This window comes from Tetrao urogallus (assembly GCF_951394365.1).
Source record: "Tetrao urogallus genome assembly, chromosome: 1".
NCBI classification, from domain to species: domain Eukaryota; kingdom Metazoa; phylum Chordata; class Aves; order Galliformes; family Phasianidae; genus Tetrao; species Tetrao urogallus.
This window is the reverse complement of record NC_136813.1, coordinates 189,664,294-189,679,177: the sequence shown is the minus strand read 5'-3', so window position 1 is coordinate 189,679,177 and position 14,884 is coordinate 189,664,294. Positions and strand designations below refer to the sequence as shown.

Genomic DNA, 14,884 nt, shown 5'->3' with positions numbered 1-14,884 from the left:
AATAGCACAGGCCCTGTAAGGTATGAGGTTGTTCCCATTCATTCAGAGCTGGAAACTGAACATCTCATGATAATGTAGCTAAGGTGCTTACTAAAAATATAAAGTTATTATCCTGACAACAGCTCCTCAGCAATACAAAGTCTTGGTTGTTTCTAAAATTGGTGCTGGCCACTTGCTTGTGAACATAACCTAGAAGTGAATGTTAAATATGACAGATCTTTTAAAAACAATTAAAAAGGAAAAAAAAAAGAGGGGATAGTTTGGCAAGAATAAGGACCAGTTACTCTTTAATCAGCAGAGATCCATTCTGATGGCAGTATGAATGAAACCTGTTTGAAGTATTGGTTAAAGAAAATTTTCTCAAGGGCTCTTGTTTTCAGAAACAATTCCTCTATCAGACGAGAAATAAATTCAAATAAAAAATGTACGTGTCATCCTGAAAAGGGCAGATCTCTGCATCCTCCTCCCACTCATGCCACAATATCTGTCTGCAGACATTCCTTATCCTCTGCATTACACTGGGGACTTGGGGATACAGAACACCTTAAGGGGCAAGTCAGTGGAAGAAACCCATGTTGTGTTGCTGTAAAAATTAGCAGATATGTTCACATGACTTTTCTGATGCACAGGACTGCCACTGAATGCTTGTCATCATAGAATCATAAAATCATAGAATCATTTGAGTTGGAAGGGACCTATGAAAGTCTCTGTTCGTGTAGATGTCCGTGTTCATTGCAGAGGAATTTGACTAGTTGATCTTCATTTGGTCCATTCCTCTGCAGTGAACAGGGACACCTACAGCTAGAGATGGAGAGGACTCATTTCATCCCAGAGATGACCAGAATAGATCAGAGGAATGTGTCCTCCAACAGGCTATTTTCCTCCACTGACTCTAACAGGAGACTAAAGACATCTCAACTAAAGATAAGTGAGACGGATCCCACCCAACAGCAGCTGCTACAAGGCAAAGCTTGGCTTTTTCAACCAGTGATTGTACAGCACTGCTGTAAAGGCATCCAAGGCCGTGGCAACTTTTCAAAAATGTAACAGACCTAAAAAAAACCAAAACAAACAAATAAATAAATAAATAAAAGAGGCATGGGATATGGAAACGAACACTATTTCCTGCACTCAAATTTCCTTCTCAGCTCACTGCAAGGAGAAGCAGATGCAAATCAGATGGAGCTCTTGGCCCAGAACCAAGTATCCCACCTGATCCTGAGCCAGCAGCTCCCCAAAGCTCCAAGCTCCGTGCCCTTGAAATGAGGAAGCCCTGCAACACACAGCCTTGCCCTGAAGTGTTTGGGAATTGGAGCCCAAACACAGTGATGACTGCGGCGTGTTACCCAGGGCCACGTTGCACACTGAGCATTTTGGCCAGCTGTGCATGAGACAAGGTGACAGTTGCCAGTAGGCATTGCAATGGGCTGAAAAACTCCCAGTGCTCCAAGACACCCTTTTTTTTTTTTTTTTTTTTTTTTTTTTCTTTGTAACAAGAGTTTACTTGCTTTTTCAAGCAGAGGAAAAAAAAACCCAACACTTTGTATTCAAGGAATATGGAGCATCTTTTTCAAGAGATGATAGATGGTAAGAACCCAAAGTCAAGAAAAAAATGAATGGGTTCTCAGTAAGCATAGGGTGAAATAGAGCAGGATCACTGAGAAACAGAAATAATAACAGTAATAATAAAGACCTTAATTTAGTTCAGCACCATGCACTTATTTTATGCATCTTTAAATCTGGCAGTCCATAACACTTAACTGATCCATGCTGCTAAGTTCTCCTTTTGTTGATGCTGCTCATCAGTGCTGTGAGTGTAGATGTGTTCAGTCCACGTGTTATGCTCATGTAGCATGGAAATGGCATGGAAGGTACCCTGGCAGAGTCATAGAACAGTTTGGGTTGGAAGGGACCTCAGAGATCATCTAGTTCCAACCCCCCCTGCCATGAGTAGAGTTGCCAACCAGTAGATTACAGACCAGGGAAGGCTGCCCAGGGCCCCATCCAACCTGGCTTTGAACACCTCCAGGGGAAACTTCTCTGGGCAGCCTGTACCAGCATTTCTTTGATATTCCAATTGTCACTTCCTTTGTCAAGGTTGGTTTTCATTGGGCAATGAAATGTTCTTCCTTGCTGTGGTGTTTCCACTCCGATGGGCAGCTATGCCTTGGAGAACAAGGTTTCAATGCAAGTAACAATTGTTAAGCAGAATGAACATTTTTATTATGACAGCCCCCCTTCTTCCTCTTTCCTCATTTTTACTGCTGAGTATAACACCCTACAGTATGGGTTTAGGTCAGCTGCCCTGGCCTCACTTCATAGCTCCTCCTGCACAGGTTTCTTCAGGCTCTGGCATACCTCAGATTTACCTCATCTCATCTTCTGACACATTCTTGTCCTGTTCTGTCTCTGCTCTACTCTTTATAAACCAATTTTACTTGCCAGTGCGGCCTGGCTAATCCTTCTTTAAAGAGAAAAAAAATATAGTAAGTATTTTCTGTGGTTTCCAGTATTTGATTTTTTTCCCTGTGAGAATTCAGAGATTTACTCCATCCTTCCTTTCACATGCACAAAATTGCCAGGATTGCTTTTTGCATCCCTTACTACCTGAAACTACTGGAGTGTCTTGGCTTTTTTGATTGTAAGTATACAACCATCATCCATATTTCTGTAAGATCACAAAGACAGACCTCTCCAGACTTTTATTCAACCAAGGCTTTGGGAAAAACAAGTGATCCTTTCCCCCTCCCTCTCCCAATCGCTCTCCCTCTACCTTTCCCTCTCCCTCTCCAGATTCAAATGGGATACTGCACCTCTTTACCTCTGTAGAGAGATAGAAATCCTTGGGGGGCAAAAGGTATGGAGACAGCTGTGGGACATCTTAGTTGCCATAATAATGTAACAGAATTTAGGAGTCAGAGCCCACAGACTCTACCACCAACGCAGCCAAGCCTTAAGGGCTATTTGCACAGGTTTTAAAAATCCAAGTATTTTGAAGTGCAAATCATGCTTTTGGTAAACCAAGGCTGTGGTTTCACAGTAAAGTGTCGAGTACAAGTAACCACTAAGGGATTGCTGCCTCTCTCTGCAATGAGGGGCAGGAAGGGGTGAAATCAGGATTTTTCTCTTCATCCCTTTTATAGCCTGTGTGTTTTCACACATACTGGGCTCTCTTGTAGAAGTTTCAGCATTTGAAAATAAGGCTTCAGATAACTTTCCATTGCTGAGTGGAGCAGCGGGGAGAAACCATCACTGCTGGCTGGCAGGAGTGCAGAATGCACAACTGGCAAGAGGGAGCCTTGGGAAAACCTTCCTTTGTACACACACACACAGTCTGCTGACGCATCCCAAATACTGTCTTTGATGAATAATTTGCAGGATATCCATAGAAAATGAAATTTTAAGAAATATCCATCTAGTTCAAATGTCTTGAGTGTGTAATACTTGGGCAAAAAGAGCCTGAGGCAATTCCCAGGTGAAAAACGGTCATCTAGCAACCAGTTCTTGGAAATGGTTCTTCAAAAGCTGCTGAGGAAATGTAAGAAAAAGTAAAATGTTAGAGCCAAAGTAAATCTGTTTTAAGATACATATTGCTTTATAGATGCTAGCAAGGTGTTCAGCTGGCTTATGTAATAATATCAGCTGTAATACTTCATTTAGAATTTAATATAAAGGCAACTGATTGCAAGACACAAACAGATTCACCAACCTAGAGGAATTAACCTTTTTATGAAACTGTTGCACACATGAAATCAGCTGAAAATGACTTAGCAAGAACTAGCTTCCAGCTTGCTGACTGAACTCATGATTAAATCGTGATTAAAGCTGGTGACTTGAGCATCTGCCAGTCCACAATTTGGTCCCCCCCTGAAAAAAGGAGGGACTATTTCTGGCAGGGGCTATTTCATCACGTTGGTACCAGGGGATGTGTGGACTCAGATGAGGAACAGTTCCCATGATTTTCTTTAGTGCCTGGTAATGTTTACCATTGACTTTAAGGCTATTGCTTGGGGTCATATGATTTGATGAGATTTGCAGTCCGCTTGGTTTTGTAGCTGAATGCAAGTTCCTGTGTCTTGAAGTCAAGGAGGAAAACTCAGCCGCGTGACCTCAGTTCTCTCAGAAGATAAGTGTACTGAAAAGAAATAGAAAATGAAACCTGCCCTCCGAGGAGGAGGCTGTGGAGGGGGAGGGGAATGGTATTAGTCAGAGTAGCAAGTTTGAGGCAGCAGTTTAAGATACTGACCCCATCGGTAGACCCTGCAGTGTATCAGATCATTCTGTCACAGGTAGAATCCCCCCTGATTCCTCCTGGGACCCCCACCTTCCTCCCTGACTTGGCACCCAAAAAGCCTCAAGGGTGCTCCATGTCCTTTCCATCCCTGTACCTCCAAACCCATCAGGACCCTCATTCACTCTCCCCACCTCAGCACACCAAGCTCTCCTGGGATGTCCCCAGTTTGGCACTCCCCATCCTCAACAGAATCCCCAGCTCAGCACCCCAAACCCCACTGGGACCACAGCCCAAACTCCCATCACTGCACCACAAACTTCACCAGGACCCTCCAACCTCAATCCCCAAAGGGATACCTGTACCATTCCCTATCCTGGCACCCCAAACCCTACCAGGACCTCCTCCAGCCTGGCACCCTGATCCCTAACAGCATTCCCCAAACAACTCACCCCATCTTAGTTTCTCAAATCCCACCAAGAACCCCTCAACCTGGCACTTCAGACCTCAATGGGACCCAAGTCCAAACTCCCAGTGCCAGCACCTTAAACCCTGCCAGGACTGCCACAACCCAGCACTACAATTCTCACTGGGATGCCCAATTACCCTCTCCATCCCAGCACCCTAAGCCCCCCAAGGACCACAATCCACATTCCCCATCCTGGCACCCCAAGCCCTAGTGGAACCCCCAATATCTGATACTTCAACTTCTACTGGGACATCTACCCATCTTCCCCATCCCAACACTCTAGATTCTGCCAAGACACAAGCATAAATTTTCTATCCCGGCACCCCAACCACCACCAAGTCCCCTCCACCCCCACCCCTGCTGGACATCCCTCGAGCCCTTCCCATTCCCAACCCTAAATCCATTCCACACCCACATTCACACTCAGTACTATTCCGGTACCGATCCCTATGCCCATCTCCATCCTTATCCCCATCACCACTCCCATTCCCACGCTCACCCTCGTCCCTCCCCATTCCACCCCCGGGTGTGGCCGCCGGCAGAGGGGCGGGGGCGCGGAGCCGCTTTGTAGGCAGCGGGGCGGTCGCGTTCCGTTCCTCGCTGCGCTGCGCTCCGCCCGGTCATGGCCGCGTCCCGTCCGACTCAAGGCTGCGGCAGCGGAGCGCTGCTGGGCCGCTTCGGAGTGCTGCTGCAGGCATTGCTGGCACTGTGCGCCTTCTGCACGCTAATGTGTGAGTACCTCCGTACCTCCGGGCTGTTATTAGGGCGAGGTTTCGGGGGAAGCTCTTTGCTTAGAGAGTGGCGAGGCACCGGCACGGGCAGCCCGGAGAAGTTGTGGATGCTCCGTCCCTGGAGGTGCTCGAGGCCGAGCTGCACGGGGGTTCGGCGACTTACCGTTAGGCTGCAGCTGGGGGGGTTGGAAGCGGATATTCCTTAACAACCCAAACTATTCTGCCAGATAACCCTTCTAGTTGGGTATCGCAGCCCGTTTGCCGGCACTGCTTGGAGCTTCGCGTCGCTTTTAATGATTTTTTTTTTTTTCTCCAGACCTGTAGGAGAAGGGATGGCAGCAGCTCGCAGCCGGCAGTTAGGGCGCCAGATGCTCTCTCGTAAAACTGTTGTTCCGAGCCTTTATCTGATGGTAATGAGGCACCGCGGAGTCGCGGCTCTGATGTGCGAGCTCAGTGGCTTAGAAAATTTTAATGAAGGGTGGAAGCCAACGGTGTAGGCAGGAAGAATGTGACAAAAAATAGGATGGGCATCAGGTACGGTGCTGCTTGGTTAGAATAATAGCTCCTCTAATTGCACAGTGATGTCGTTTTGCTTAACTTTCCCTTAAAACGTGAAGTTTTTTTGGGTTGAGTGCTGTTTGCTGGGGAGGGATGGTAATAAGAGAAAGCAGTGAGAAGAGGTGAGGGCACTGATGCTGCAAGACTTGAAAAAATCATTGCTGCTGTGCCCCAGCTGTGCTGTGCTTGGAGCACCGTGGGTGCTTCTCCTTGGGGTTAAGTGATCTAACAGAAGCCTCAATCTGTTCTCCTTTTTTTAAAAGCCTGCAGTAATTAAAGCTTCCAGTTGAGTTGAGAACCCACATGTCTTGAATCCCTGTGCTGCCTGGACTCCAGTGTTTAATGCCAGTCAGCTTGTGAAAGCTGCAACAAGTTCTTCCTGTGGCAGCTGATAGCTTTTTCCAGTGGGAGTAATGATATTGCAACACTTCACGGCCTGTATTTCACTGAACATTAACAGTAAGAGCAGCCTACTTTGTTGTTTCTGTTGTGTGTTTTTTTTCTTCTGTTCCTGTAGTGGGGGAGGCTATGTGTTAATTGACCCATAAACCACAGGGGATACCTTGTGAAATAAAGGGTATTAATTATCAAAATACTCCCACAAATGAAAGCATGGGCTCAATTATTTGCCAGCAGTAGCTAAGAATGTTGTTCTCCCCCAACGCAAGAGCTAATATAGTCTTGCAGAACTTCCTGAGTTGGAAGGGACCCATCAAGTCCTGGCTTCACACAGGACCGCCCAGGCAGCTCAGTGCCGTGCCCACTGCCCTGGGCAGCCTGTTCCATGCCGACTGCCCTCTGGTGCAAAGCTTTTCCTACCTCCCCCTGCCCCTTCCCTGACACAGCTCCATGCTGTTCCCTCTGTTGCTGTCACAGAGAGCAGAGCTCAGTGCTGCCCCTCTGCTCCCCATGAAGAGCTGTGGGCAACCATGAGGCCTCCCCTCAGCTTCCTGTTCTAGGCTGAACGAACCCAGGGACCTCAGCTGGAGAATGAGGATGCTCATGTCCAAGGATATGAAGAGCAGCTGAGCATGCTCTTGGTTAATTAGGGAAAAATCCAAAATCTCTTTTTGAGTGGTTTCCTTGTGAATCTGCTCAGTGGCTGAAGATGAAGCCCTAGATGTGAATAGGTTTCCAGCCCTAGACTCCTGATGGTAGATCATCCCCTGGCTGCCCCTAATTCCCATCAGGTGTTCTTTATCTACACCTCCTTTGCATACTCTCAGGTTTTCTGTTAGGGCTGGCTGTGTGCTGGCTCTTTAGCCCACTGGAGCTGTAATTGGTTTACCAAAGACTTTGTTAGGATATAACATGCTTTAAGGCTTCTTTTGGGAGTGGCCTATTCAGCTGGAAGCCTCCTGGGGAAGAAAAGGCTGCAGTACCTGGATAGTGGTGGTTTGCAAACAGTGTATGTAGGGGAAATCAAACTAATGCTGATGTGGTGTTGGATAAGGCTTTGCAGGTGCTTAGCCATGGAAAGTGCTTGCAAGAGCACGGTCTACAGCAGGATGGATATTTTTATGTTGTTCTAAGAAGAGTTTGTGACTTCATGTTTCTTTTACTTGGGGCTACAGGAAGCCTGAAAAAGAATATGCAAATCTCAGGGAAAGTGGTAATGCACTCAAACAGGCTGCCCAGGGAGGTGGTGGAGTCACCATCCCTGGAGGTGTGCAGGAAACATGGAGCTGTGGCACTGAGGGACATGGTTTAGTGGGCATGGTGGGGATGGGTGGGTGATTGGAATAGATGGCCTTAGTGATTCGATGTGGATCTGTCACATGGAGTGTGAAGTTTTAGTAGAACAACCCACTATGTTCTTTAAGGCCAATTTCACCTCTTGCAAAGGGTATTAGAAAGCCCTTTAGATCAAAGGTTCACGAGGAAGAAATAGTGCTTCATTGTAGGATGAAGGGAGTGATTGCTCCCCACTGCTCTGCTCTGTGTTTTAAATGGGTCCTCCATGTGGTGTAAGCAGGATCCACAGGTAGATGATGCCCAGCCTAATGTGGTTTAACTTGGAGAAGAGAAAGCTCTAGGGAAACATTGCTGTGTCCTTGCAGTGCTTGAAGGGAGCTTATGAGCAGGAGGGGGAGCAACTTTTTATATGGCCTGGTAGTGACAGGACAACAGGGAATGGCTTTAAATGGAAAGAGGAGAAACTCAGGCTAGATGTTAGGAAGAAATTCTTCATTTGGAAAGTGGTCAGGCACCAGCATGGGTTACTCAGAGAAGCTGTGCGTGCTCATCCTTCAAAGGGTTCAAGGCCAGGTTGGATGGGATCCTGGGCAGTCTGATCTGGTGGCTGGTGACCCTATGCATGGCAGGGGGTTGAAACTGGATGGTCTTTAAGCTCACTTCTAACCCAAGCCATTCTATGGTTAGGATCACCACTATCACAGCACTGAGGAAAGTATTTGTTGGAGCTTACAAATACTCTAAACGACTCTATCCTGTCTTTAAGGCTGTAGTCAAGCTCCTCTGCAGTGTTGTGCAGGGCTTGCTCTAATTTAGTAATCAAATGAGAATCAGATGTAATCCTTCCCAGCTGCCTGCTCCTTCCAGAAGGACTCGTGCTAAGAGAATTAAGTTGTGAACACTTGGTTCTGCTGCCTCTTTTTTCCTTACAGCTGTGGTTGGCAATCTAGCTTCCTGGGCAAGAACTTGTCCTTGGGGAAGCTGTGATGTGGATAATTCAGCAATCCCATCTGAAGTAGTTGTCAATGCGTAGCTTTTGAGTGAATTTTGCAGTTGCTGCATGTGATGTGAGGGTTGTTGGAACTTGTCACGTGGGCACCAAATCCCTTAGAAAGAGAAGACAGAGTCTTGAATAGGTATCTTAGTCATGTTTTTCCTTTTAGATTAACAGGGGACAAGTGAAACAGATCTGGGGAGTCATTTAAGAACATTTCTCTTCTGTTTACCTCTCCTCCTAAAGCTTTTTAAGCAGCCTTCTGAGCTCTTGAATGAGGCTTAGGAGCATTTGTGCTATGGCAGTGTTTTGTGGTTTGGCTCAAGTGGTTGGTCCTGAGGTAGGACTGTGGAATAGCAGCTCGACCATAAAAACAAACAGTAGCTCTCAGCTGTGGAGGGAAATATTGGTAAAATCATAGAATGGCTTGGGTTGGATGGGATCCCAAAGATCATCTCATTCCAACCCTCTGCCTTAGGCAGGGTTGTCACCCACCGGATTGGGCTGCCCAGGGCCTCATCCAATCTGTCCACGGTCACTTCCAGGCATGGGACATCCACAGCTTCTCTGGGCAGCCTGTGCGAGTGGCTCACAATCCTCTGTGTGGAAGGGCTTGGATTTCCTTATACTGAGGGGTAGGTGGAAGGGATAGAACTTAACTCAGAAGGGTTCTGCCCTATTGCAACTCAAATTTGTTGCTGCACGTGCTTTAGGTTGCTGCACTGTTTCTGTGCTTCAGAACTATCTTACGTGCTTCCCATGTGGTGTTCCAGCTTTTATGCTGAGTATATCTAGGAAAAAAAGTGGGTTGAAGTGTGCGTGTACATCAGGAAAGAGAACTGAATGATAGATCACTGGATCTGTGCAGACTTGCATTCTGTTGATTTTAATAAACCTGTCCAGGGCATGAGAGTACTACATTGCCATGCTTGGGACGGGCTATGCTGACTTTGCTTCCTTTAACATGGGAACATGGCTGTGTTTGATTTGATTCATTATACTGAAACAGGGACTTTACCACTCTACCACTCTCTCTTGTGGGGAAAAATAAAACCACAAAGATTTACAGCCTGGAAGAGGTGTGAAGCACAGGGCTGTGACTCTGGTAGTCTGGGTCTGCATGTAGGTTTGCAAGTTAAGCAAGAAGCTACATATGGCAGGACTCCTATGACTTCTTTCCTTCCGCTTCAATACATGTGAAAACTGGCTGAGCTTGAAAACATGCGTTGTGCTTTGTAAGCTGGAAGGACCATGTGGCATTTAATGTGCTTCATTAAGCAAAGCACAGCTTTCTATGGAGCTTTTGAATCTGAGTTGTTGATTACGTTGACCTCCTCTTGGATGTCACCTTCTGAGCTGCTAAACCAAGTGGTGAAAACTGTATGCTAAATGATGATTGGGAGGAATAAAAGCTGAGGACGTTCCTGCTTGCTGGAGGAACAAATGGGTTGGTTAGGCTGAGAAACAACCAGGCAAAGCTTGAGCTGCCAGAAGTTATGTGAAACCTATGGGCTGTGAAGCACCTTATGCATTGTTGGATGAGTTCTGCTGCATCTGGTGGATGATTGATATTATAGGTGATTCTTAACTCTTGCGCAAGTAAGTTTACAGGGGGATTTTGTCATTTCAAAGGGTGGAGAAAATAAGCCTTTAGGGAGGAGTCTGTTAAATTTCCAGTTGGTTTATTATTTGGCATTTGTGAGAGAACTGACAAACTTCACGTTTGGAAAAAAAAACCTCAATTGCGTAACTTCATTTGTTAGATGTTCTCTTAATTACATCATGTACTGGCCTTAAGATCTATGCTTCAAACATGGGAATGCTTTATATTCCAAGGCACTGACCTGGAATCTGGAGATGCGTTGTGTGTAGAGCCTCTGTTGCCTTTCCCAGATGGAGTTAGAACAACCTTTCACTTAGAGCCCAGTCCAGGTCTCCAAGACCTCCTGGTCAAATGGAGCCTATTCTCAATAAGTGCTTATGACTAATGGTTTCATCACAAGGTGGTTTATGATCACTTGGCACTTGAAGGCTTATGTATGTGTCAAGCTTTGTTTTAATGACCATATAAAAGTAGAAGCTTTGTTACTTATATACAGTAACCATACTTATGTGACCTGAGGCAATTCCTCTTCACTTAGTGTGGTGCAAGCAAGCCGAAAGGTCGGACACCCATGCTGTAATGGCAGACATAAAAAATTGTGTAGAAATAAGGCATGGGTACTACACTAATTGCATGAGGTGGAGCTTGAAACTGAATACTGCATGACCTTTACTTGGGCAATTCACGTTCCCTGCTAGTAGGATGCTTTAGCTGAGCAAGGCGGGTGATGGGCTGATACTGTTGCTTTGAGAGTTTCAAAGCTTGTCTTGCAGTGGGCTTGTGGGTAACTGGATTTGGATGAGGAGTGGGAATAGATGGCCAAAAGATCCTGGAAAGGTACTCAAGTAATTTTGCTTTGGAAACAGCGGAATTATTCCTTTCTGTAAGGTTTATTTGCATAGATCTAAAAGCTCTGGTATGTGGCATTGTGCAGGATTTGGAGGTTTTGCAGAAGTCCGCTGCTTTGAGTGCCTGAACCTGCTACTGATACACATTTCTCCTGCAATTTGGAGCACTCTGTGCCAAGAGAAGCTTTTCTCCTCTAGAAGATGCTGTAAAGCAGCCTGGCAATATCCAGATACATTCAGTAGGAGCTGGTACCATTTTGTATTTCCCTGCTGCCTCAGGTCTTGCAGACTCAGAGATAATCCAGAGCATATTTGCCCTTTGTTGTATATAGAGTATTTAGCCTGTTTTGTTAAAGATGTACATTTTTGAAGTCTTGATACAACAGAGTTTGGGAAGGAAGCTCCAAACGTGTATCAGGCAAGTGCAAGAATACAGGTTTGTAGTGTACTCCTCCTCAAACTAATGATAGATGTGCTGCTGAGCACTGCTCTGTGTTGAGGTGGTGCTGTTCTGAGCTTTTCTATCTTGCTGGCAGTGTGCTGGCTGCTGCCTGTGAGCAGTGACTGCTGCTTCCTCCCATTGTGTCTCCAGTCTGAGTTGCTGTGAGCTCACACTAAAAATAGTGTAGCTTCCACAGCTTTGGTCTCTGCTTGTTGCCTTCTTCCTGTCTGGGGCTTAGAAAAAGCCTGAGAAAGGGTGTGTCCTGTAAAATAGGTTGAAATGTGTTACTGGAGACCCTACTCACTATAAATAAAGTGGAGGGTGGCAGAGGAAGAGCATTTCCTCCATAGGACAGTAGCTCTGAATCCTATTCAGTAAGGCCAGAAATCAGGTGGTGTGATGCTGTCACAAAAATAATCTTCCTGGTTTCATAGTAGGGCATTTCTACTGGGGAAATAAGCTTCCCCCCTGGTTTTACAGAAATTTTACTTAGGAGTCTGTTTTGCTGATCTGTTTTGCTGCTATTCTAGCTAATTCTGCCTAAATCAGGGGTTTATTTCCATGAGGAATAACAGGCAAATGTGCATGTGCACTGATGTCTGAACGCAGTGCATCATCAGTGGGGATGCTGAGAAGATGCTGCATAAGGAATTGCTCCACTGCATGGGCAAGATGTGAGGAACAATGGAAGAGAATCTGGAGCTATGCAAGTATTAATTATAATTTGGAAATTAATTACTACAAAAGTAGGCTGTAGGGCAGTACAGCTGGAGTTCCATAACTCCAAGGAGCTATACATATCTAGGGCAGACAAAGCTGTTTCCATCGCACTGCATCTGGAAAACACCACAAACATACACTTTCTGTTACCCTGCAAAACAAAAGTTGGGAAAAAATTAAAGGGGGGGGGGGGGGGTTGTCTCATTGAGGTCATACCTTGTCATTTTCTGACTCCTTGCAGATCTATAAGTACTCTTCTGCCAAGTGGATATATTCTTTTTTTTTCTTCTTTTTTTACATGGGTTTCTATTCAGATGGCCAAATTCATCCTAGTCTGGAGATCCTCAACAAATTTAAAGTGTCTGTGCCCTTCATTGTCTTGACTGAAGAGGAAGGGTTTGGGAGCATTTGTTTCCTGCCTTGCCCTTTCTTGGCCATAAGCAAAAGGCATTTCTCTCAAGTTGCTGTTCATGTTCCTTCCCTTCTGCTGAACTTCAGGGCTTTTTGTCTGCTGTAACGGGAGCCAAGTAGGAATGAGTGTTAACTTGTAAGGACACCAATTCAGGCTGTCACCTGAGATTATCGGCTTGATCTCTTTAATTGGATAGATGTGGTTGTTCTTTTCCAACCTGCCTTACCTTTTCCTGGGATGTTTTAGTCCGTATGGATTGAACTCTACCACAGTGTGGCTGAGTTCCTTGGAGCATCTTCAGAGTTAGGTGTGAGGCTTCCTGCTCTAGAGGATTGTCTTTGAAGCTTCTCTGGAGGAAATGTTTCTCCAGTGAACGATTTCACAGCTGACATCCTCTCACTTTACCATTCAGTTGAAACTTAGAAGACATCACTAGGAATGTGGTTGAAATACCTATCAGTGAAGGAGCAAGTCACACAGGAAGAGCCTGCACAAGCAGTCTTCATCTTCCTCCATTTAGCTCTATTACACGGATCTTTAGCTGTGAGCATGGGGAGTTCTTTATTTAGTATTGTCTTCAGATGGTTGGGGATTTTCTCCCTTCTGTCTTGTGCACTTAGAGACATAGAATCATTTGAGTTGGAAGGGACATTAAAAGGCAGACCACCTACTCCAGCTCCTCTACAGTGAACAGGGAAATCTGTAACTGAGCAACTTCAGAATATCCTGGTCCAGCCTGGCCTCCTGCGCTAAACAATCTTAATAGGTTACAGGTGCTAAAATTCAGATCACAATTTCTGTTTGCATTACCATGCATTTGCAAGCACAGCTTGTCCTGTGGTAGATCAGTCCACTATCAAGATTTGCCAGAGCCGTGGTTGCAGATCCATGCCTACAGCTGATGGAAAGCTGAGTGGCCTCAGTGAATAGAGATTTCCTTTGAGAAGAGCAAGAAGAGACTTGAGCTGTTTCCCAAGCCAGCTGAGCTTGAGTATCCGCCCAGGGATCTGTGCATGCCCTGGCTCAGATTCCCTGCAGGGAGACATGGAGGAGAGGAGTTTTATCAGTTTCTTGACATTTCAGAGACCTGGAGCCATTTTTACGTGGATTTGAACTCACCCTTAACCTCTGGGTCATGGCCACTGAACTACTCTGCTGCCTGTTCAAGCTCCGGTGATCTTGGCTGGCTTTCTGGCTTAATTCAGAGACAGCCTGATGCAGCTCTGTGCAGTTAATGCCCTATTAAGCAGTTAATTATTTCTCTATAATACTAGCTTTTATCTTTAATACAACAGTTTTACTGTCTCTGATAATTGCACAGACCCAGATAATTCTCTTAAATCTAATGAGGCATGACAAGCCATGTTCAACAAGGCACCACGCCATTAACTTCTTACCTCTTGTCATCTTATCACACTGAATTACTATTTCTAGCCTGTGTGGCTGTGGATACATGTATGTCACTTCTTATTAGGACAGCAGTAAAAATCATCCCTGATGCTCTTGTGATTAGGCTGGTGGTCAGCTTGGTGGCCTGTAGAGCCATTCTATGCCATAGGGAAGTTTTTGTACTCTTTGCTTCAAGTTTGTTAGTTTCAGCTTAAAGAATTCTGGCCTCTCAGCTTTGTTAGTCCATGGATTTATTTTTTATTTATTTATTGTGGAAAGTGAGATGTAAGTGCTTGTTTGGATGTGCCTGAAGTCCTAGAGTTGAAGGACTTTTTTTTTTTTTTTTTCCCATGTGTCACCTTGTCATTGTGCCAGTAAAAGGTACAAAGTTCCACTTAATTGAGCATCCAAGCAGGGGAATTCCTAGATCTTTTCAGGCTGGATCAGGCAGGAATTTCCCTGGGAAAGCAGCCCAGAACTGTTTCTTGGGGCAGATGGTTGGGCTCCAGTTGGCAGGCTGAGTACTCAAGTACAGTGAGACTCACCCAGTGCATCATTTAATTACTGTATAGATGCAAGACAGAAAAGAGCAGTTTATTTGGGAGTAGCTGCTTCCAGCTAGTGTATTAATTTTTTCTTCCCAGCCTTTACTGAGCTTGTTGCTCTTTTGGTTGATCTTTCAGTTAATGGGTCTGTGGAGGAGTGTAATCTAGAGCTGGATACCAAATATGTGTTTGTTCTGGTGTTTGGTTAACTCTTGAAGTGACAGAGTAAGCTACAGAGCTCCAGGAG

The 14,884-nt window shown here is 45.4% G+C and overlaps 1 protein-coding gene across 1 annotated transcript in view; it reads left to right on the top strand.

Moving 5' to 3' along the window:
- Window positions 1–5,322: 5,322 nt before the first annotated feature.
- The window catches only part of LOC306958195 (store-operated calcium entry regulator STIMATE-like), a gene marked incomplete at both ends in the record, with an annotated part of 31,008 nt that continues 21,446 nt past the window's right edge, over window positions 5,323–14,884 (top strand). The window contains one exon of the mRNA XM_079549629.1: window positions 5,323–5,431. Coding sequence (XP_079405755.1) covers window positions 5,323–5,431 — 109 coding nt within the window. The remainder of the gene's footprint in view (window positions 5,432–14,884) is intronic.